General features: G+C 31.8%; 2 protein-coding genes across 3 annotated transcripts in view; one reads left to right on the top strand and one right to left on the bottom strand.

Moving 5' to 3' along the window:
- Positions 1 to 20,251, bottom strand: part of Pcyt2 (Phosphocholine cytidylyltransferase 2) — a 98,221-nt gene extending 77,970 nt beyond the window's left edge. The window contains exons 1-2 of one of the 2 annotated variants that reach the window (XM_072523315.1): positions 20,120 to 20,251; positions 19,829 to 19,941 (exon numbers count right to left, since the gene is read on the bottom strand). In XM_072523315.1, coding sequence (XP_072379416.1) covers positions 19,829 to 19,941; positions 20,120 to 20,126 — 120 coding nt within the window. In that variant the 5' untranslated portion in view covers positions 20,127 to 20,251. Of the gene's footprint in view, positions 1 to 19,828; positions 19,942 to 20,006 lie in introns of both variants that reach the window. The other variant, XM_072523316.1, reaches the window with a different exon arrangement.
- Positions 20,252 to 20,616: 365 nt separating this feature from the next.
- Positions 20,617 to 21,123, top strand: LOC140433875 (large ribosomal subunit protein mL51-like). Its single transcript, XM_072521849.1, has one exon. It carries the CDS (start codon positions 20,617 to 20,619, stop codon positions 21,121 to 21,123), a length of 507 nt encoding a protein of 168 aa, XP_072377950.1.
- The last annotated feature ends 3,857 nt before the right edge of the window (positions 21,124 to 24,980 follow it).

Genomic DNA, 24,980 nt, shown 5'->3' with positions numbered 1-24,980 from the left:
ACTAGACCTAGATAGCATATCAGCAAAATGTATGTCTTTTCCAGGAACAAAATAAACATTTAATCTATACTTGAGAAGTTTAAGTCTTAAACGTTGGAGTCTAACTGATCCAATTTCGCAAATTGGCTTATTCATAATGGAGATTATAGGTTTGTGATCTGACTGAACATCAACATCAAAATTATAATATCTCTAAAATAATGATTTTAGAGATCTTGTAATGGAATATAATAATACCTGCATAATAAATCTCGATGCATCTCCAGCTCAAATTTTACAGAGCAGGATCCTGAGAGGACAATTACCAACTACAGCTAATAAATTAGAACCTACAATCCAGAAACAAGTATATGAGAATTTGTGCAGAGAAAAAAAAAATTACAATTACATTATGATAAGACATCACGAAGAAAACCAGTAGAGTTTAGAAAGGGAGATAGTGTAGTAATAAGAAGTTCAAAAGATAATTATTGGCATAAAGCAATTGTATTAGAAAAGGCAAATGAACCTAGATCATATTGGGTGAGAAAAGAAGGTAACAATAGAATTATTAGACGGAACTCACACCAAATGAAACACTCATGTACCAGAACACTTGAAAAAGAATTCATTTTAGAAGCCCTTGGACACCCAATAATTGGGTGTCCAAGCCCAAATGTAAAATCAGTACCTATGTTGAGTCATAATGTCAACCCAAATATTGAGACGACTTCTAACAGTTATAAGACCAGAGTTGGTCGTAATATAAAAACCCCTTATAGATATCGATCTTAGGGGGAAGATGTTTAATATAATATATAGCTGTGTAACAGTGTAGCAGGGGCTACGTTACATACACATGACATGGCTTACTTCAGGGAGTCAACAATCAACCGACATGACAGATTGACATGTTTTTGATATTGATAAGATTGTAAAAAAGTATAAGTTTAATTAGTACAATATTGTTTAACTTATAAACCCATAAAATATAAAACATTCATATGAATAATAAAATGATATAAACATATAAATTCATAATATTTTGAATAAAAAATTATTGCATTTATAATTTCAATGAAAACAAAAACAACTATTCGAATTTCTTCGCAAGGGGTGGTTTTTATAAGGGTAAAATGTTAGGTTTTTATAAGGGTTATGTGGTAAAAAAATAAAACGGTAAAGAAATCAAAATTGAATGTCACTGTATAATTAAATCATTCCAAATTGCTTGAATTTGCAATTAAATGATTTTTTTCTAATAGGAGTCGTTTTCACTACTTAAAGATAAAAAGAAGCAAACGGCACAAGCCCAATTATGAAGTAGAGGTTAAGTGTAACCGAAATCCAAATTTCCATGAAAATCAGTGGAGACAAGGTATTCAATGACATTGTTTTAATTGTAACTATTCTCGGGTGAGATTTAGGGGTTAAACTGTGATAAAATCTTAAATTATGTTGGTTAATGTTAATTCACTTCATTAAAAGATGATATAAATCAATTACTCGCTTTATTTACAATTATACGAATTTTTTCTAATAAGGGTAGTTTTCACTCCTAAAAAAAATAAAGTCCAAAAATCAAGTGGAAGGTAAGTAGAACCTAAATCCAAATTTTCATGCAATTCGGTGGTAACAAGGAAAATTACACAGTGTCGCCGTTTTCATGATCATTTACTGGCCTACATGTAGATAGGATTCGGTCTAAATAATTGAATATTAAATATTATGTTATTGGGAATTATTCATAATTTCAGTTTAACATACGTTTATTTTAACGTTTCGATTTCCACTTCGAAAATCGTCATCAAAATACAAATTAAAGTATTACTAAATTACTGGGTAATAACATTTTTCTGTAATAATTTAATTTGATCTGAATGATTCATATTAACAATTTAGACATAATATATTATACATCTTAAAGTAGATGACTTTAAAATATTGTCAATCTTTTTGATGTGCGTTCCTGGGACGACTTTATTGGAAGAGAGAGAGTACATTAACTTATATGAAATCATCTTTAACTTGAGCAAACTTTTAATATTCATTTGCAAATAATAATGACCCATTTATAAAGAACACACAACATAGAAAATTTGATAGATCTCAAATACGCATGGAAACTGAACATGTAATTAAATGGAACGATTCATGTATATTCCTAAAAAAAAACAGATGGTAAAAAGAGAAAAATCAAAGCAGCTGCTCGTATTATGTAAATGAAACCATCATGAATTTGATGTTAATATTGAGAGTAACCTAAATATAAGACCAAATACTTCCACATCGGGATAGTATCAAGAGTTTTCCTCATGATTTACAGTGGAATCACTAACGAAAGAATTTGACACAAAAAATCATGACAAAAACGTCAATAAACCTTATTATTTCTTTTAAAAGAAAGATATTGAGGACTTGGGACCCATTTGCAACACTGGTATGTGGAGAATAAGGTTCAACTAGAGATATAAGGAAAAATATTTGGAAAACGAGGTCCAGGAAGAAGAAGAACATCTTGGTTAAAGAACCTCAGAATCTGGTTCAATACAACATATGTGCAGCTTTTCCGCGCTGCTGCAGATAAGATAAAGATTGCCATGATGATCGCCAACATTCGTAAAGGATAGGCACATCAAGAAGAAGAAGAGATATATACAAATATTACAAAGAACCCTGTATAGCAAATTATGCAAAATTACAAAGACTGCGCTGGGCAGGGCACCCTATAAGAATGGATAATAACAGAACACCTAGTGGAACTATGATGGAACGTCTGCCAGTAAGAAGACCAAGAAAGATGTGGATAGACGAAGTGAGAATCGATGCTAAAAAGAGACTGAGGGTGGATTACTGGAGGAGAGCAGCCAAGGAAAGGGATGCTTGGTGGCGGAGGCTGGAGGAGGCCATAGCCTGACTTGGGCTGTAATGCCATAGGAGAGAGATTGGGTGTGGTTGTCTTTTTATGATTTTTGCTGCTATGATTTTTTTGACGGCAATTCTCAAGTTAAAGTGTTAATTTCATGTAGTAGAATGAACCATTTTTCTATTAGGTCGTCCCAGGAACGCACCTGAAAAATATTGACAATATCATTTTTAAGTCACCTACTTTAAAATGTATAATATATATGTCTGAATTTTCAATATGAAGGAGACAATTAAATACGGTTCATTTGATATCCAGGTGGAGATTTCATGCACATTATCATAGGAGAAGGGTAGATAGAGAAGAATCAGATACAGCCATCTGATTATAAGTAAGTCAGGTTAACCCCTTCATGGACACGTCGGTCCTGGCCATCAAAGGATTTCCTCTCTGATGTTGTAAGATCAGAGCTGGTGCTATTTAAATCGCTGGAGCCAAGACATATATGACCGACGATATGAATAGTAGTATTTATATTAAATGATTATGTAGTCATTCAATCATTTGGATTTTATGTGATCTATAAAGGAATGGATATGGAGGTTAATTTGTGTAGGAATCAATTTCAATTGTTACTTTACAACACGTAAATTTGAAACAGGTAGCACGCATACACTTTAGAATGGAAAAAAATTAAAATATCAGTATACTTGTACAAATACTTATGTAAAATAATTGATTTAAAATTAATGTCAACACTCAAATAAAGAATTTTCTTATTAGAATATAGAATAACACTTTCCATTTTGGTGTGGGCTTACACACGATTTTATAAATTGTTTTTACAAATTCTGACATTTTTTTGATTGTCACTTGCGACATATTATCAACAGAAGTATACATGTATAAAAATATTATTTTTAATGATTGGTTTTTTCACTTAAAATAAGTTTACTGGTATATAGGCTAATGTTCCGCTTATTCCACTAATTCCATTTACTGCAACTTTACAGAATATATAAAAAAATGTTTAATCAGTACACTGATTTTCACAGCAAATTTTACTTACAATAGTATAAACATAAGAAGTCAGTAGTTGCAATTAAAATTTAGTGACAAAATCATTATACATATTTTGAAACTAGTTTTTTGTATCCCCTGTAAAGTTGCAGTAAATTTAGTTAGCTGATTAATATTCTAAGCCTACGATACACTTATATTATGTTGCATTTGCAGTACTCCTGAGAATTATGTTACTAATCAAGTAAGTAAACGACGGTACAATTTCAAGCAGTAAACGGACGATATAGATGTGAGAAATTAGGAGTGGTTTTGAAAAAAAAAATGGATAGAAAAGTCTGGACCAATTCTATACGAGGTGTATACTAAAATGTTTGCATAATTGTTTTTTTTTGGGAAAAAATTGAAAAAAAAAAGAAATTTTGAAAAGAAGAAATATTGTTTGCTTCAACCGCCTCACCTGGCATCTTAAAACGTTTACCGCGAAGTTTGTTTGTGATTATCAGGAACGTAAAGAAATCATATGGTGCCAAATCAGCAATGTATGCAGGATGGTCCACCAAATCGATGTTATTGCCTTCAAATTTTCGGACGTTATACGAGCCGTGTGAGCGCTGATATTGTACTGATGCAAGAGGATTTGACGATTCCGGTTATTTTTGAGGGGGTTCATCAATCACTTTTGACAAACAAATGGTTGTTATCCATTCAGCAATAACAGTTCTATTACTATCTGACCAAATCGTAGCAAACTGCACCCTTTTCAAAAAAAAAAAACAACTAGCGACCATTTGTTAGCCAACTCTGCGAACGTGGACTACTTTTGTTGACTTTGGCTTGTTTTGAAACACCCATACCGTTGATTCGTCTCCCATAGAACAATGTGACAGTGATAGTGCCCATCGGGGCAACAAGTTCATAATTCAGTTCTTCGACAGTTGACCTCACACATAATATCTATTTATGGATAATTTTCACAACAGTGTAGATCTAGCCAAACAGTTATTACAAATATGAACAATTGAAGACATTAAAGAAAAGGATATCATGTCTGAAGAGGACAGATTGTTATACGTGTACTAAAGGAAGGATGTCTGCAGTGTACTGATTACCATTCCACAACGATAAAAAGTATTAATAAATTTAATCAGGCGAAAATAAAACGCCGGGATATAGGTTTTTTTTTTCATTTATTCGATGTTACAATTTCCAATGCGTACTTTATCTATCGACAGGGAAAAGGAAGGCTTCAAGAACGAAATTGTGAGTATTTTGTATGTATTTACAAAACATAAAAATAGGACTCAGGTAAACGAACAAATTGGACATACTCATTCCCAAGAAATGATTCCTGTTCTAAAGACCTAAAATATGTTCTATGTTCTAATGACCTAAAATATGTTCCTAATATGAAAATTAAAAAAGTAGTGTGAATAATATTGGCAATATACTAAACATTTGATCGAAAATCCACTATTATGTCCGGGATTAGGCTTCCAAGTATGGCATGATATCTTACAGTAAAATGATGTAATTTGTATCTGTATTTTATGACTTTCTTTACAATGATTTATTTTTCATATAAGTAATATATTATATTTACGTATATTTATCAGATCTTTTAAATCTAACAACGATTTAAAAAGTTCTAGATTTGACGGTCTTGTCCCGCAACAAATAAAACTATTCGACATGACCGACGTGTCTGGGTTAATATTTTTATATGTACATATAGTTGAAAAATTATCAACATTTCACATTTTTTTCGAAGTGCATTTAGCATGTATTCATGATGAATTTAAGTAATTAATTTAAACCATCCAATCCATGAAGAAAATAAAATTCCTGTAGTTGGCTGTATATCATAAATCACAAAAGTTTTATTTAAAAATCCTTTATAAAAGGTATATAATTAATAATAAATGATTTATTATACTTTTTATAAAGGATTTTTAAATAAAACTTTTGCAATTTAAACATATTCAATAACATACGTTTTTTTTCGTATGTTAAATTGTCGTTAACATTCGACCAACCATTTAAGATAAAAATATTAAAATTATCTAATTGGTTAAAGTTACAACGCACACATTCATCATCATCATCATTCAATCTTCGCTTATCCACTGCTGGACATAGATCTCCCTCATAATTTTCCATCTATTTCGATCTTGTGCCTTTTGCATCCAATTCCTATGACAACGTTTTAGATCGTCAGTCCAACGTGTTGGTGGACGACCTCTGCTTCGGTAGGCATCATCTCTTGGTCTCCATTCCAGTATCCGCTTTGTCCATCTATTATCTGTCATTCGAGCCACGTGACCTGCCAGTTCCATTTCAGTGTTGCTACTCTCTCTACTGCATCAGCCAATCCTGTTCTTTGTCGTAGCTGGCGATTTGGGATCTTATCTCGTAGTGAAACGCCCAACATAGCACGCTCCATCGCCCTTTGACACACACGGATCTTTTGAACTGTTCTCCTTGTCATGGTCAACGTTTCCGCACCGTAAGTTAACACTGGCAAAACACACTGATTAAACGTTTTTCTTTTAAGGCATATTGGTATATCAGACGATTTGAAAATATGGTTCAGCTTGCCGAAGGCTGCCCAAGTCAGTCTTATACGACGGAGAAGCTCAACGGTTTGGTTATCTTTTCCTATGCGAATCTCATGACCTAGGTATTTATAGGCCATTACCTGGTCTATGGACCTTGTTCCTACGCATATATCTTCGCTGACTACAAAATTTGTCATCATCTGGGTTTTAGATATATTTATTTTCAATCCCCCTTTTAGCGAGGAAAGGTAGAGCTGATTTAAAAGTTCTTTGGCCTCATCTATCCTATCAGCTATTAGTATAATATCATCTGCAAACCTTAGATGGCTAAGCTTTTCTCCGTTTATGTTTATGCCCTTGTCGGTCAGTTTTGCCCTTTTACATATATATTCCAAAAGCGTAGTGAACAGTTTCGGCGATATGGTGTCCCCCTGGCGTACTCCAGGTTGTATCGGGAATTTCTGGGTTTGACGATCACCCACTTTAACACTGGCTGTTGCGTTTTGGTATATGTGTTTAATTATATTTATATAGCGATAGTCAATTCGGCATTCTGTCAAGGCTTCCAACATTTTTTGTTGATTTACGGTGTCGAATGCCTTTTCATAGTCGACAAATATTAAAGCTAGTGGTTTATTATATTCAGTGCATTTTTCTATAAGATTTTTTATTACTATTTTTTTATTAATAATAAAAATAGATTCTATTTTTATAATCTAAATTTTTTATTAATAATAAAAAAAAAGGCACACATTATACCGAATAAATTCACACTTGAGCTAAGTAATCTAATTAACCGACGAAAATAACATTCCTTCCATTTATTCCTGAATTTTCAGTAAAACATGATTGTTTCCATCAATATTATGAATTTAAATCCACATACATGCCACATCCAACACATCGGACTGCAGGATTAAAGAATGTAAACTAAATTCAAAAATTAAAAAGCTAACTGTAAAATAAACAAAAAATAATTTATGCAATTGTGAACATATATCCTTAATAAGATAAATTTTCGAGCCATATGTTTGAAAGTTAAAATCAACGATAAGAAATTATTATAATTAAGATATAGGAAATTATTTTTATTGACTGCTTAATAATTAATTGGATGTTTAAAGAGAAAAATGCCAATTATTTAAATTTCCACATGAAAACTCTTGTCAATTTAACAATTAATAAAGCTTAACAAAAAATAATAATATAATCAAATCCCTATAATGCCAACAATATATTATTATCCTGTGCTGTATAATAAATTGCTTTCTCTACAACTTTTAGCTATTTTTAAATTTTAGCAGTTTTATACATGAAGCTTAATTTTCACTGGTATTGATAACGATTTTAACAATTACTACAGTATTTTTAACATACAATGTGAGGCAAAAATGTATGGAACGCTTGAATTATGTCAGAAACAGCTAGTTGTGTAATTATGTTAATATGGTATTTGCGATACTAACAAATCTTCCGTTTTTTCGATAATATAAGCAACTTCGTTTTTCGCCCATTGATCACCGCATATATTTCACTATCTTTAGATTACTAAGTGATTTTGAATATTTTCGACGTACTATATTTTCCCTATAACTAAATGTAACCATTTTCAATTTCTTTTAAGGAGCGATCTCACAGAACGTGGAGTGGCGTTCTTCATCGGCGAAGAGAAATGGAAAATACGTAATAAAAAAAGACAAAATATACAGACGGGAACCAACACAACGTTAAATACCGTATTTCTTATCAATATTTGTGGTTTATGATCACTGTAATAGGACAAAAACGGTCTATTTATGACCGGCGCGTGCTATACCGTTGTTTGTCGGTAAATCGATCCAGTTCAAAAGATTCGGAAGCTGATGCACCGCATGTCCAACCCTTCGGACGCGGCTAGGAGAGAGTGTTCTAACGAAGTTGTATTGGAATTTTTTACATTGTCTCAATTACCCAACTTAATAACATTTTTACCGCCAACACTAATGGCATACAACAGACATAACCCTCAATAAACACCATCGGAATGGTCCGACTACATTTTGGGGTAGGTCGAGTGCATTTATCAAAAAGCAAATATTCACTAGTTTCACAGTAACGTGGGATGCCAACAATTGTCTCTTTTCTGATCGTTAATATCAATTTTCTGTTTCTCTTTGCTGACGTAAACCAGCAAAGAGCGCCATTCCACGAGCTGTCTGATTGCGGCTTAAGGTTTTGATGTTCCCGATCCCTAAAAATACAAAATTTCTAACCGAAATCTCATGACAAAGTCCAATGTAAGTAAATTGATAAAAGAGTTCAACGAAGCAGGTGCAACAAAAGGAGATTTTTGACAAATTTCAATCAAATTTTGTTTGTCAACAAAATTTATTCAAAATATGATAAATCTATTTAAATTTTTCGGTAAAACAAAATGAAAATTTCAACAATTGGTATTCTAATGGATTTATTTCTGAAATTGTTTCATTAAGGTATAGGAAGTGGTACATGGAAAATATTCATAACTATTACTTACGATATAAAAAATCGTAAAATATACAGGTCGATCCATGATTCAAAAAAAGTTATAAAGATAAAAGAATTTCTTACATTTGTCCCCTATTTCATTGGCTTTTAAATATCAAAAATGCTTTCTGAATTTTCGTGTTTATTTACTTTTTCTATAATTACCCTATTATATAATTAGTAAATAAATACGAGAATCCAACATTTATTTTTGAAAAACTCATCCTCATTCTCTATGCCTTTCATCCCTATCCGGGGACAGCTTGCCTAATTACATTTCTCCACAAGTTGCTACCTTGAGTCATACCAATATCAATCCCCTTTACCAACAAGTAATTCCTAAGCGTCTCCCCCTAAGGTCTTCTTTGGTCTTCCACTCCTACTCCTATCTATGCTCTCTCATTTTGTCATTTTGGCAACAATCTGTACCACACCTAGACTTGCCCTAATATACTGATTCTTAATTGTATACTTAGTTGTCATCCCACTCATCCATCTAAGCATTCCCATTTCCGCTACATGCATTTGTTATTCCTTTTTTTTTAACTGTATAACATCCAGTTTCGTACATGATAGTTGGTCTTATGGCAGTTTTATAGAATTTTCCCTTCAGTTTCTTAGCAATCTTTCTGTCACACAACTCACCACTTGCTTCCTTCCACTTCATCCATTCACCCTAATTCTGCTGCATGCATCTCCATCTATTTCCCCATTACTATTATAATACCGATCTTAGGTACTTAAAATATTACTATTACTTTTCACAAGCATTTCACCATCCACCAAAGGTATCATTTTATTTGTAATAACTTCATCTTTAAATAAACATTCGAAATACTTTGTTTTTGTCCTACTAAATTTTAAACTTTTTCCTCAAGAGCTTGTCTCCACTGTTCCGGATTTTATTCTAAATGTCTCTCAGTATTTCCTACTAACACTACATCAGCAGGAGATCCTTTCTTATTGACCGCCCACCACAGAATCTCTCGAGGAACTTTATCATATGCTTTCTCAAAATCAATGAGCGTTTGATTTTTTATTCCTATATTTTTCATCGACTGCCTTATAATGAAAATTGCATCTGTTGTTAATTTGTCTTGCATACAACCAAACTGAGTTGGTAGTAGTTGTATGGCCCTGTAGTTTGTACATTGTTGTCTGTCTCCCAAGTTTTTGTAAACAGGTACTAATGTACTTCTTCTCCATTTGTCTGGCATTTGCCCCACTTCAATTATTCTAGCCAACTTGTTCCTGTTTCTCCTAAAGCTATCCAAATTTCCCCAGGGATATCATCTGGTCCAACTGTTTTACTTTTCTTTATTTTTTGAAGTATTTAAAGAACTTCTTCGTTTGATATTTTGGTAACCCTAACCTTCCTGTTTTCGTTAGCACTGCCCTTACTGTTTCCGTTTGACTATCTTCATTAGCTCAACTGGTTTTCTGTCAAATTCTTCATTTAATAAACTCTCAAAGTACTTTTTCCATCAATTTTATATATCCTTTTGCTTTAAATTTGGCTATTCTATATATCTATTATCTTTGTTTCATCTTCTCTGGTATCAAGTTGACCGTATATATTTATATGCACTTCTGCCTTAGCTTTTGCTACAGCTACTTTCGAAATTTTGAAAATCTGTGTCCGCCCTATTTTCTTGCCACTCTTTATATATAACTTTCTCTTCTTCATTTTTTCTTCCACTTTGTCTGACCACCAACAAGTCTCTTTATTCTTAAACTTCTTTCCTGACATTTTTTTCTAAAAGTTAAATACATAGTAGTATCTCTAATAATACTAGCATATTCCTAAAAATTTGAATTAGGACTTACTTTCATATTCCCATACATTTTTTCTACTATTTTAGATCTGAATAGACTTTCTTTCTCATCATTTAACATCCAGAACTTAATTTTTTTGTGGTCCCCTTCGATATTTTGGTTTAGTTTTGCTTTTTTACTTCGATGCCCAACACAAGCAACTTTGGAATACCGTTTTTACCCTAAATATTTGTGGTTTACGATCCCTGGGATAGGCCAAAACTGTCTATTTATGGACAGCGCGGCCAGTCCCGCCTTTTGTCGCTAAATTAAAATAGTTCAAAGGAAATTGGAAGCGATTTATAGCACGTACTTACCCCCATCAAACCTTCCGACGTGACTAACAGGTACGGCCAGTGTCGTGGTAATTTTACTATGGAGCGGTCTAACGAAGATATGTTAGAATTTTTATCATTGTATAAATTACCAACTAACTAAAATTTTTACCGTCAACGCTGGGGGTCTAAACACGGATCTCTAGGGAAAACGCTTCATCAATGGTCTCTTCCCTTTCCACTGTATATATTTTCTGTTTCTCTTTGCCGACGTGAACCAGCGAAAAGCGCCTTTCCGCGAGCTGTGTGATTTCGGCTTTTAGATAACTTAAGGCTTGTACTGACCTAAGCAAAGTAACTCGCACGCACGTTGTGCGCGCACACACGTTCGTGCGAGTGATTTTAATTTACCGCAATTATTGTACGCGAAGGTGTGCTCCGGTTTAGTTTTATACAAAATGTCAACAAGGAAAGATATAATAGCAAGTGCATCTACGTAGTAATTCGTGGTATACTCGGACAGAAAAAAAAAGCGGGATAATTAAATTTTTAACTAAAATCAATCTGAACAGTGTACGTTCACAACCGCTACGTTCGCAAATACCGTCCAAACTGAGCAAATTGGCGGGTAAATATTCTTTGACGTCGTCCAGAAACCCACTACTGACGGATAGCATTCGTGCAAATAAATCTGCTCAAGTCAGTACGCGCCTTTAGACTTTATGCTTCTCATGAATATTCAGCTCAGCGGGATACTATTGTTCCGAGGTATGAAATTCCATAAACAAGGGATCTACCTGTTTTATGAAATGATATATTGTTTATGTAATTTCACACCTCTAACATAGCAACACTCTGAGCTGAGTAGTAATGAGTCTCGTAAGATAGATTGGTAGATAATACGCAGATACAACATCTGAAACACTCAGTTACAACACTAGGTTTGAAACACTAGGTTACAACAGCAAATTTACAAAGATGTAAATTGGAGGTCAGATAATAGAACAAGTGATGGAGTTTAAATATCTAGGCATCACATTATGGATGTTTCTACGGAAAGCTCGAAACTGAAATGGAAGATCAAGTGAATGGAGCAAACAAAGTCGCAGGCTGCCTTAATGAAACAATAACGAGATTTAAAAATATCGGGAAAGAAATGAAAGGCAGAATTTACAAAACAGTCATCAGACCAATAATGACATACGCGGCAGAAACATGACCTGACACAGAGAGGGCAAAAAGGATGTAAGAAACAGCAGAGATGAAAACACTTAGAAAAATTGATGGTAAGACACTATGGGACAGAGCTAGAAGTACAGATATACGACGTAGATGCAAGGTGGAGAACATTACAAACTGGGTAAGAAATAGAAGAGTAGAATGGAACAATCATATAAGCCGAATGACAACAAATAGAGTAGTAAAGATGGCAAGATGCAGTTCCCAATAGGAAGACGATCAGTAGGAAGACAACAAAAACGATGGAGGCACATTGAAAAACAGGCAGAGTCATGTCTACATAAAAAGAAGAAGAAGAACATTTTGAAAGTTAGTGACTATATTACAAATATTTAAGATGTCATTAAAATTGTATTCTCATTATTTAAATACAGCATTGAACTACGAAATTGGTCATAAAACCTCTTTAATTAATTACTCATAACAACTTACATTCTATGCACTCAATAATGTCTCGCATCTATTCTATAGAGTAATAATTTTTCATATCTATAATATACGGTGAATCATAATATTAGCGGAAATCCTTTTTTCAGGAGCTATAAATTTTTTGACAAAGATGCTACGCAAATAAATTCAGGCAATAAGATCATCCGTGCAATAAGACTTACCGGAGTAAAAAAATACTTCATTCGTCAGAATGATTGTAAATGTCAAAATATTTTTTGGTTAAACTAAATGATGCATTTTGACAAAGTTCAAAAATCAGGTCCAATTGCCATTGACTGTAGATATTTTGGTTTTGTTGCCATGTATATTATTCTAGTTAGTCATTAAGTGGTTCACTAGTTATGGATATACATTAAATAGATTATAAAATAAACACGGAACGCTTCCAAGACCGCAAAAGGAAAGCGTGTCCATAGCAAGACTCATTTCTTGTTCGTTTGGTTCTATGTTGTCATATATAGTTTCAAAGAGCCGCCAAAAAAAAGTTCTTTACATAGAAGATACAAAAGCAACATATGAAAGATGCTTCTATTGGTTTGAAATGAGTACTGCCTAAACCCTAAACCATTAATAATTTATTGTTTCTTTTATTGGTGGTTTTGAAGATGTTAAAGCTAAATTGTTGGCTAGCGTTTTTAACACATCCTTTAATAAGATCACACTGCCTGCAAACAGTAGATTATATGATGGATTCCTACCTAAAATCTATCTCTTAGTATAGCACATACAATTTTTACCCTGTTTTATCACTTTAAATAGCTTAAACAAATTTGAATAGTTGAATTCACAGAAAAGTGTTAAAATATAACAATTATAATTTATAACAATTTCAGAATTTATTTTCCAACCAATATAATTGAGTTTTTTTAAACGAATATATAAACAGAAAATTTTATTGGATTAATCAGGAAATAAATTTGAAATTCTAGTAAACGATTGCGATTACTGTAACTGGCGTACTCGGTATAATAGGGTGACGTTGAACATGCCATGTTACAACAAGTAGCGTGATGTTTGACCTTGACTTTGCCAACAGTTAAAACACAAGGAATCATTTATTAACCTCCAATGTTTCCGCGGGGATATTTTATTATAAAAAATAATTTCAGGGCGATAAAATCGAAAATAATAAATTGATTTATAAGCAACTGTTATGAACGACCATAAAGATATTGACGAGAATTCCTCATTACATATTTTCACAAATAAAATCAGGATAAAAACCTTTTATTAACGAAATATAAGATAAAATAGACGTACGAGTGTTTATAGATATTAATTAAGTTTAACTAAAAGACCTCTAATTAATTTTTTAACGTAGTCTCTCCTTTTCTCTCAAAACATTCGATAATCTGCTTTTGCAACGATTTCCAATATTATTTTAACCAATAATAATTCCAATTAGTCTAAATCTGGCGAATATGGTGGATGGTTAATCAATTCGTAAAAGAAAGTGTGTGAGATATTATCGAAATTTTTTATTCGTTTGGAAGGCTGCTCGATTGTATCATGCATGGAATACAACGTCGTTAAAATGTCCGCTGGGATACGTTGGGCATCCGAAATGACCAATTTTCTATATTATCGCGTGCATACATTGGGCGAAATTCGACTCATGGCAAGAGTTATGTTGGTTTTGAGGGCCGCTGTGGGTTGAGGCTTATTAGCATAGACCTACAACTTAAGAAAACCCCACAAGAAAGAGTCTAATGGGGTCAAATCGCAAGATCTCGGTATCCAGCTGACATCACCTTCATGTGAGATAACTATGCCCACAAATCAGTCGTGCAGAATTCTCAGTGTAGCATGAGCTATGTGGCATGTAGCGCCTTCCTGTTGAAATCATATGTCGTTGGTGTCCATATCATCTAATTCAGGTTAAAATAAGTTGGTAATTATCGACCTATAGCGCTTGCCGTTGACGTCGAGGACCTGGCCAATGAAAGATGGACCAATGACGCCGCAAGATCAAAATCTACACCAAACAGTGACTTTTCCAGGATGCATTGGACGCTCTTGGATCCCATCAGTAATGGGATTATCCCAAAGGCTATAGCGGAATAAGATGGTTAAATCTGCACTCGGCTGGATTTTTATTTTGGGTTGAGCACTTAAAAGTACATATTTAGAAACTCCTTCAGCCAAATTCTTAGCTAATTAGGTGGCCCCTAGGGTCCCCTATCGCAAAAACGTGTGTTTTCGCAAAAAAATTTTCCTGAGCGATTCTTTGCTTTAAAAAATCTGAGAAAATTCACGAACATACATTTTAATGTTCAAAAACCCTCTGATTTTTTTCAGATTTTTGAATCAAAATTGAGGAAAAATATATGAATTTAAAAAAAATTTAGATTATGTAAATAATTTTTGACAAACTCCTAAATAAGTATTTTTCGTGTATTTTTTTCCATTCTTTTAAATGGAAACATCCTTAAAATTCGAAAAAACCAATTTTTTTGGTATTTTCCCGATCCCTATAACTCCAATGCATGTCAATAAATGGACTATTCCATCTATCTATTTTATTTCCATTTATTCTAATAGCAGAGTCATATTGGCCATTTCCACACTGAAACATAGGTACTCTGAATTCGAAAAAACTGCATTTTTCAGTAATTTTTGCATATTTTAAGCACATAACCTCATTTAAATGTGACAAAATAACAATTTCTCTTTCCTTCCTTAATCTCATTTAAAGGTGACAAATAAAATTTTTTGATTTACTCCCTCCTCTTTATTCGAGTCGTGACTATCATTTAAATATTATCATTTTGTGGATTAAGTTAATAAAATAATTTTATTTATTTTTTTTCAATTTCTATTAATAATAATGAAATATTATAAAATAACAAAATAGTAAAAAATATTCAAAATTACTTTACAATAATAGTTTTAGTCTTAGTAACTATCTTCGTTTATTAGAGTGTTAGTGTGGGGGAAAATACCAAAACATTGGTTTTTCCCGAATTTTAAGGATGTTAAGGAGGGAAAATGACAAATCTAACCCGGCCATTTAAAAGAACGAAAAACAAATACGTGAAAAATAATTATTTAGAAGTTTGCCAAAAATTACCAACATAACCTAAAAATTCTTTGCAAAATTTAAATATTTTTCCTAAACTCAATTTTGATCAAAAAAATCAGATTTGTTTTGGACATGACAATATTTAAATGATAATAACTACTTGAATAAAGGGGGGAAACAAACAAGATTTGTTATTTGTCACATTTAAATGAGGTTATGTGCTTAAAACATGGGAAAACAACAAATGAGTTTTTTCAAATTATGAGGACTATGCGGAGCGAAAATGAAAAATCTAACCCCGTCATTCAAAAGAGAGGAAAAAATACACAAAAAATAATAATTTAGAAGTTTGCCAAAATTAAAGTACATAGCCTAAAATTTTTTTAAAAAAATCAAAGATTGTTGCAGAGCTCAATTTTAATCAAAAAAATCTGAAAAAAAAAATCAAAGAGTTTTTGGGCATTAAATTGTATCGTGAATTTTTTCAGATTTAAAGCCAAGTATGGTTCAAGAAATTTTTTTTTGGTATTTTTGCGATAGGGAAGCCCAGGGGCCACCTAGGGAACTAAAAATTTGGCTAAAGGGGTTTCTAAATATGTACTTTCAAGTGGTCAACCTCAAATAAAAATCCAGCCGAGTGCAGATTTTACCATCTTATCTCGCTATAGCCTTTGACCATTCTGTTCGTTTACATATCCATTGATCCAAAAATGCGCCTCATCATTGATAAAACAACTAAATTAAATTTTAAATAATGAAATAGTTTTGAACTAAATTGTCATTATTTTTAACTAAAAAAATCTTCTATAAATCTAAAATCTAACTATAACTTTTCATATGGGTAATAACTATAATTTTTTTTGGAAAAATTATACAGTATTGCCAATTTTACCTTCGATTAATGGATTAATGGCTATTAAACTTAAATTCAAAACTGAATGGAATTTGTTGAGAATAATCCTAGTTGCATTTTCTTTTGTTAACAATGTTCACTCTGATCAAAAGATATTGAATTTTTACCGCTGAGTTGATACACATTTTATATAAAATTGATTTCACGCACGTTACTGACACTCAAAATTGCTGGTCGCTTCAAGCGTTGTTCCTCAGAAAACATCATTTCACATAAAAAGTGCATAAAAAATAAACATTATTGTTCAAAATTATCTCAGCTGTATTTTGTACTAGAAACCATTTTTTCTACAGAACATATAAAACGATTTTTTGTGTTTCGTCCCACCCCCCTGTTTTGGCGGAAGCAGGGTAGGAGTGGTAAACTTTTTTGCATATTTTTGGGGTCCCAAAGTTGACATTATCAGCAAAATTCAGTTTGTTTGACTCGTTTTTAGAAATCAAATCTCTGATAAATAGACTAATACATTACAGTATATGGGTTAGAAGTTGATGAAAGTAAATAATCAAAGTTTGCAGGTGGTTTAAAATTTCAACATAAGTTTAGGACAAGTAGAACAAGTTTAGAACAAGTATATTTCTTTATAAATATAATTGGTATTTATTTGTCTGTCTTATGAAAAATATGAACTGCTTCACAATAATACAAACCGTGCAAAATATGTTTTTAAAAATAAATGTAAATAACACAAAAGTCAGTTTGATCAAAAACATCTGTTATTATTTATTTTTAATGAAGTCGATAGCATAAAAAATATTTACTTTTTAGCAATCTGTACACATATATAGGTACTTACATAACTGTTTGTGTTTGATTTCTCTTAATAACTATTTTGTATTTTTCAAAAATTGAGAATTTTAAATAATTAAAAGCTAAAAACAGTCACTGAGAAATTCTTTCATGGTCAAATAATTAAATATAGGTAAATAATATCGAGATTAGAGATATATGATTTAACTTTGACTTAATTTACAAAAAAGTGAACTTTTTATTGGACTTTAGGTGTTTAATGGAATGAATTTTCTAGATTAAGGGGCAAAAGAGATTTGCAGCTATATAAACTTTTTATTTGAAATTTCAAACTCTTGCCACTGCTTATGAGACTGCTTGCATGCTATCTCTACTAATTTTGACTAAGGTAAATACAATAAACTTTTTCACTAAGATGATTTTAGCATTATTTATTAACTAATTATTGTGCTATTTTTTCAAAAAATAAACTGTATATTTCAAATGCTCAACAACCAAAACAACAAGTAAAATGAATATTTTCAAAATCCCTCAGGTATTTCTCTAGTTCCCAGGTATTTCTCTAGCTATACTGTAGATCAAGAGAAAATTTGTTGGTTTGTTTTTCTAGATTTAAATTTGCACTTTATATTACTTACATCATGCCCGGGTATCTCTTATGGGAGTGATAGTCCTCTGAAATTTGTATTTCCTAAGGACACCAGAGGGCGTAGCATAAGACAGTGACTGCGCAATACCGCAACCAACAAAACAAGTACGCCATTTTTATTGTGGTTTCGACACAGTGTTTCGAGTTGTATTATTTGCGATTAATAATTGTTTGCTTTTTTGCCATCATATTTAAATAATTACGGTTTTTAACTGTTGCGTTAATGGTTGTAATAATTACAATAAGGATGCTCAAATGCATATTTTTCCAAAAGATAGGGCGGTAAGTAGAAAATGCTGATATAAGATTTTATTTATTTTTTAATAATTGCCTTAAAATGTCCGATGTTGTCCCAAACTTCTTTCTTTCACGTTATGATGTGTATTAGAATTGTTGCCGATATAGAATTAGGTAAAAGTTTTTTAGGAATTAAAATTATCGCCATTAAAAATGTGACAATTCTTCAATGTTTTAAGAACTTTTTCTACAAAACTTTTGTTTATTTGTCCTTATGTAAAGCACCTCTAGAAATATACTATGTAACATTATTTCACAGAAAATATTAAAAACAAACTATTTATTTTTTAGCTTTATGATATTTGGATTAACAAAATTGGCAGAGAAGACTTGCACAATTCATTTTGGACCAGAAGCCCGCTATATTGGATTGAGATATAAGTCCACCTTGAAATGTGATGCTATTCCTTCTCTGTTTCTGTTGTAATTTATAGAAACTACAGAATAGCCACTGTTTAACCAACTACATTTAAATACATGTAATTAATGTTTATATAAAAACGTAAAAAAGAAAATAAAGTAGAAAAAGAACCAACGTTTGTTTTATTTTTGTAATCAAACCCTCAATATTAATCTTTATATTTGAAGAATTACGAGAAGATTTTTTAAAAAGATGTTGCTTTCCTAAGGCCGCCAGATGGCGCATTGTCCAGAAATAACCTACACAGTTTCCTATCTATTCAGTAATATATATTCTTTATCTATGACTTACATACTGTAGTGCATCACATTATACATGCCTTGTGCGAATGGCTCTGGTGGGCATTTTGTTCTATCATTGAATAATAAATTATCTTTTTTAAATACTTACAAACATTATTAAATACATTCTTGACTTATTAGTAATTTAGAAGAGTACAATAATTAACTTCACATTAGCTCAAAAACAGAATATTAAAGAAAATTCATACTACTATTTATATTTACATGTGAATGTAAATGGTGAATTAAACACAAAATATGTTTTTGCTCCCAGTTGAGAACATTATGACTGCAAATGATCCAGTCTCTATTGACTCAAATTGTTTAAAATTAAACATTTTATGGATTGTTTTCATTTAGCATGTATTGTATGGAGTAATCTATTTAGAAATCAGAGCATTTATATGATAGAACTTTTTACTACATTTTACATTTATATTGCTTATTTAAAAACCCAAAGAATTGAGTTTATGGGGTTAAATTTCCTGACACTACTCACTTCTTCATTGGTACATCTATTCATGTACACAGCATATTTTAAAGATTAGTGTCAATTAAGGATAAAATTGAATTTTTCAAAATACTAACAAATCTATGGACTAAGTATCATATCAATTACAAAATGGGTATTTTTAAATAAAAGTGTGATTCATAATTGAAGTACATAACATATAATAATGACTCAATATTGGTTTTGGTCTCAACGATAAATAACAATTTCTTCTACATATATAGCAAGCCAAATAAAATATAAACTTTTTCTGAATTATGAAAAAGAAATCACTTACCAAGTGTGGTAATTGTAACGGCGAACGCGAGGAATTCATTTCTTCTGAATGACTTCTTGTTCTTTTTCTGGACATCTCAAAATCTAATGGATCAGATGACTTTAAGGGAACGTCTAAAACGCAAAAGCAAAGATAAATTAAACCAAATTCTACTAAAATACTCAATGTTATTACACACCTTTTAATCTGAAGTACTCATAAGTTTACAATCTAATAGTGTTATAAAAAATTAACACGTTATCTATTTACGGTGTTAAGTAATCAATAATAAATAATTTTATATTTACCTACCTAACATCAAATATGTTGTAAAAATATTTAAACTATCCAATTTTTGACACGTAGTTATCTTAGTTGATGTCAAAAATCAAAAGTGTGATACATAGGCACGTTTTCTCGTACATTATTATTAAATAGGTTGTGCAGTCAGCTTATTTCGTGTATCAAGGCATAATATCATCTTAAACATGACATAAAACAAAATGAAAAAAAATATATATTTTATTACATATATATGAATACATATATTGAATGCAAGAGAAACATACTCTCTTTCATTTCTTTATCACTGACGTAAGGGGTATACAAAATATCACATGCGATCAAATTGAAATCCATAAAAAACAAGAAGAAGAAAGATAATTTTGAGGTTATTCTGACACTGTCAACATTGATTTCATTTCATTTGTAACATTTTTATAGAAATTAAAGGTGAAAAGATATCTAATGTCATTATTTTGCCTCTATTTGAGCCAATTCAAATTAAACTAAAAATACGATAAAAAAGAATGTCACTTATATCCAGAAGTATTAGCGGATTTTGGAATTCTGTAAATAACATTCAGGCATATACTGCTCAAGTAACATGTCTCAGATTTAGATACCATGCTGAGAAAGTTGCCAAGGGTCGTATAATTAGACGATATGGTTATGATGATCAAATGCTTCAGAAAGGTTTGCTACCGAGAGAAACAGATGGAGAAAGAATATTTACAATGCCGATTTACAAACCTAAAGACTCATGGTCAGAAAAGAGGGCATTGTTTGGTCAGAATGATTATGTAGATATTTTAGGAAATGATAAGCTGCATCCTACCAGAATTTTGTATAACATGCCAAGATGGTTAAGAGGTGTGGGTGGCCACGAATATAAAGTTATGTTACGAAAGAGAAACTCTTTGGTTGGCACTGTATATCCTCTTGCTAGACCCACAAAATGGTATCAATTAGATAAAAGAATTAGATATTTATATAAATATTTAAATAAGAAAACAAAAACTGGCCATTATAATTAGGTATTTTTAATTGTAAATAAAGTAATAGTGTATATATTTTGCTTTTTATTTGATGATATCAAATTATATAAATTACAGTCTCTCAAAAAAACTAATTAAAGAGTTATTAAACCAGGTGAATTAAGTATATCACTAATATGCTGTCATTGGAGGGAACTGAAAGTACTGCATTCAAGTAGGACATGCTGGATGGAAAGGTGTGTGTTGTTATAGTGTTCACTTTATATAGAGTCAAGTGTGACTTATTCTTCTGATTATTACTTTGTCTCTTCCTTTTTTGTATAGGAATATATGGTGATCATATTTTTGGTTGTATTTGGTGTAATTTGGATTTGTTTTTACTAATTGATCTTGCCAATTTACCAATTGCTTAAAGAGATATTTTAGGTCTGGATGGAACTGTATTCGCTTGACTGGAAAATTGGGAAAGTTAGCTTTTTTCGCTGCTTGATCCTCTTTTTCATTATCAGTGACACCTCCATGTGAAAGGACCGAAATTATGGAGACTGAGGTGGGCGAAGTTCATAGCTGATGACAGTGATTTTGTACCTAATTGACTATTGGGTGTTGTGAACCTAAAGTTTTCAGTGAGTGAATCAATGAATCATATTTATATACTAAAGATTGTAGGAAGACAAAATGATACTATTGTTTGGTCTATTGTAGTAACTGCGCAGCTTGTACCATATTCATTCTTACTGGCATCAGTATAGAATATTGTGTCAAACTTTTCCATATCTAATTTTATTGAATTCTTTTCTAACTAGAAGGGTGGGAGTTTCCTTTTTGTCATAGTTACATAGACTGGTGTTAAAAGTAGGCAGCTTTCTGGTTCAAGGAGGAGTATGAGAGATATAAATAGGGGTCATGTTTGAGAAATCTATATTAGTTAACTGGGGTAATTTATGGTCAATTGGGCATACTGACCTAGGTTTTTCTGTGGGCACTAATTGTGTATGTCTGGCCACAATATTGGCAGCTGGATTTAAGGGGTTAGCAGAGACCTTTGCAAATTAATTCAAAAGGAGTCTTAGTCTCCTAATGTTCAGGGGAGGTTCACAGGCTTCGATATGAAGGCTTTCAGATGAGCTAGATCAAAAGGCACAATGTAAAATTCAGAGAGATGTGTTTTTTAAGAGAATTTAGGAGAGAGTTGCAGGCGGACATATGAGTATGCTTCCATACTTGAGTTTGGACCTGATTAGAGCAAGGTAAATTCTGAGTAATTGGGGAGGGCTTACAAAGTTTTTGCTTAATATTTTTTTTTTTTTTTCAGATGAAATAAGGTAAATAATTTATTTTTTCAATTGAAAGTATTACATAACATCTCATTTAACTATAAAATAAAATATGAAAAGATAAGCTCAATAAATGTAATATTGCAGGAATAAATATGCCAGGATATAATTTGTCCAGATCCACCCAATACATAGGGAGGGTTTGGACACACATAAATTAAAATAGCAATAATACATCTTATTTAATATGGGAAAATAAAAGTTAAACAATTAATGACTTAGACTAAATAAAAAATGATAGATTGATGAAGCCAATGCAAATTTTGAAAATGTTTTAAAATACACTATACCTATTCACTTAGTTCTACATTAACCCTCCGGCAGCCACGTCTCTTAAAGTTGACACACAAAACTTTGTTAAAAAAAATCGTGAACGATGCAAAAAAAGAAAAGCGTTATTTTTAGAAATTTATTGTATGACTTTAACATAATGTAAAGACTCAGGCGCAAAATATAAAAACAAATAGTCATTTACAAAAATACCAAAACAAAGAAAACGTTTACAATAAAAATATTCTCACAAAAGATCCCAGAAGAAAAATATCTAAATACAAAATAATTGAATTAGTCTTCCTCGATTGAAGGATATTCTGCAACAGAGATATAAGCATCCCTCTACGATTAAGAATGCTAAGGGGCTACGTATTTAACACGGTATTATACGGTGTAGAGGTCAGGACTCTCAAACAGAACAACATAAAAAAGATTGAAAGTTTCGAGATGTGGTGCTACCGTCGAATGCTGAAGATAAGTTGGGTTGAAAGCATCGAGTTAGAATCTATGGAGAAGCTATGAGCATATTAACGTATGATTAAAAACGGCGTCAGTAGGTGTGGCTAAGGATCATACCAATATGGCGGTGGGATCAGGGCCGGACTCAATAATATTAAAACTACTATACAAATATGACTAGCTATTCAGAAGATTTAATCATAATCTAAAAAAGTGCAATACATTTTTAATAAACTATGATTTATTTATCCCGCGGTAAACACTAAAAACACGACATATTATACATAAAGATAAATTAATACAGTCAAATAACGTCTAGACTATCCAACAGTCAGATAATAATAAGTATAAATATTTTAATGGGTAAAATGAATATATGGTATGAAATAAAAGAAATACGTTCGTTTTAAAACTTATATATTTGATAACTACAAATTACCTGACACTTAAAAATTTAGTTCTATTAACAAAGTTAGAAAAGTTATTAAAAAAACAAAATCGAATATCTGCCGAATATCACAATGGAAATACTGTGTAGAAATAAAAATATATAATTATGTTGCAGTAGTTAATAAGAAATTTTAAGATATTTAGGATGAAGATATTTGAGTATTCTCAAGTTTAGCTCGATCTACCTTACTTATAAGATTTTTTATGAATACTATTAATTTATTCTCTGAAGTACGGGCCATTATTTTGTTTACATATTTGTATACTAACCTGTGGAACGTTAGGTATTCCTGAAGATTTTTTATTAACATTTCTACTGCAACTACGTTGAGAACAAGAAACTATTATTATGCACTATCACAATATAATATTAGTTTTTATAGAAGTATTAAAAAACTAAAAATATTCGAAAAACAACAAACGTAAACAATCATACACGATCTGTAGTGGTCGTTTTTAGTCACGTGATGCCCTCTCCATAGATTCTAACTCGATGGTTGAAAGAGTCACAAACTTTGAAGTAATGCGAAGGATAGGAAAAGACCCAGAAATTTTGTCAACGATCAAACGAAGAAAACTCGAATATTTGGGTCACCGGATGAGAGGAAATAAATACGCATTACTTTAAAATATAATGGAAGGAAAACGGAATCCAGGCCGTAGAAGAATGTCATGGTTGCGTAATTTTAGAGAGTGGTTTTGCTGTATCATTAATGAACTCTTTAGGTCAGCTGTAAACAAGGTCAGTATAGCCTTGATGATTTCCAATCTCCGATAGGAGTGGCACAAGAAGAAGAAGAATTGAAGGATACAAACACATATTACACTGAATTTTATTTCTCACTACGATTTTTGCAAACAAATTGGTGGCATGAGTCACAGGAAACGGTTGTTTTATTATTATATTTATAAGTCAGCAGAAATTATCTTACATCTTTTGGAAGTGTTAGAATCTTCGCTCGGTCTTTTAAATGATCCCTTATCAGGGAGAAACTTAATTCAAGTAAAAATTTTCTCCTTCTTTGTGGCGACATATTTGGCTTAGTGCAATTATAAATAACTTCGGAAATTATTCCAGCTAAATCTAGTAAGTATGCGAAAAAATACTGCTAATGGCCATTTTCTGGTAATCCTTTATGTCGTGTAGGAAGCACATTTTTGGCCAACCGTATCGACGCAACTTTTTGTTTTATTATATTCTAAAATCATTACTGGTTTTCCTGTATATTCGTCGGTAGAGAGCAATACTACAGCTTTATTTCTTTTAGGAACATATGAAACTAGAGATATATTATCTTTGAACTCGAATATTGAAGATCCAATAGCTCGTAGTTTATTCGGGAGAAATTGGGGAGGAAGTTCTTTTTTGTTTTTCTT

The sequence above is a fragment of the Diabrotica undecimpunctata genome, chromosome 2 (assembly GCF_040954645.1).
Source record: "Diabrotica undecimpunctata isolate CICGRU chromosome 2, icDiaUnde3, whole genome shotgun sequence".
NCBI lineage: Eukaryota > Metazoa > Arthropoda > Insecta > Coleoptera > Chrysomelidae > Diabrotica > Diabrotica undecimpunctata.
The sequence above is the reverse complement of the archived record's forward strand: the minus strand, read 5'-3'. Positions and strand labels throughout refer to the sequence as shown.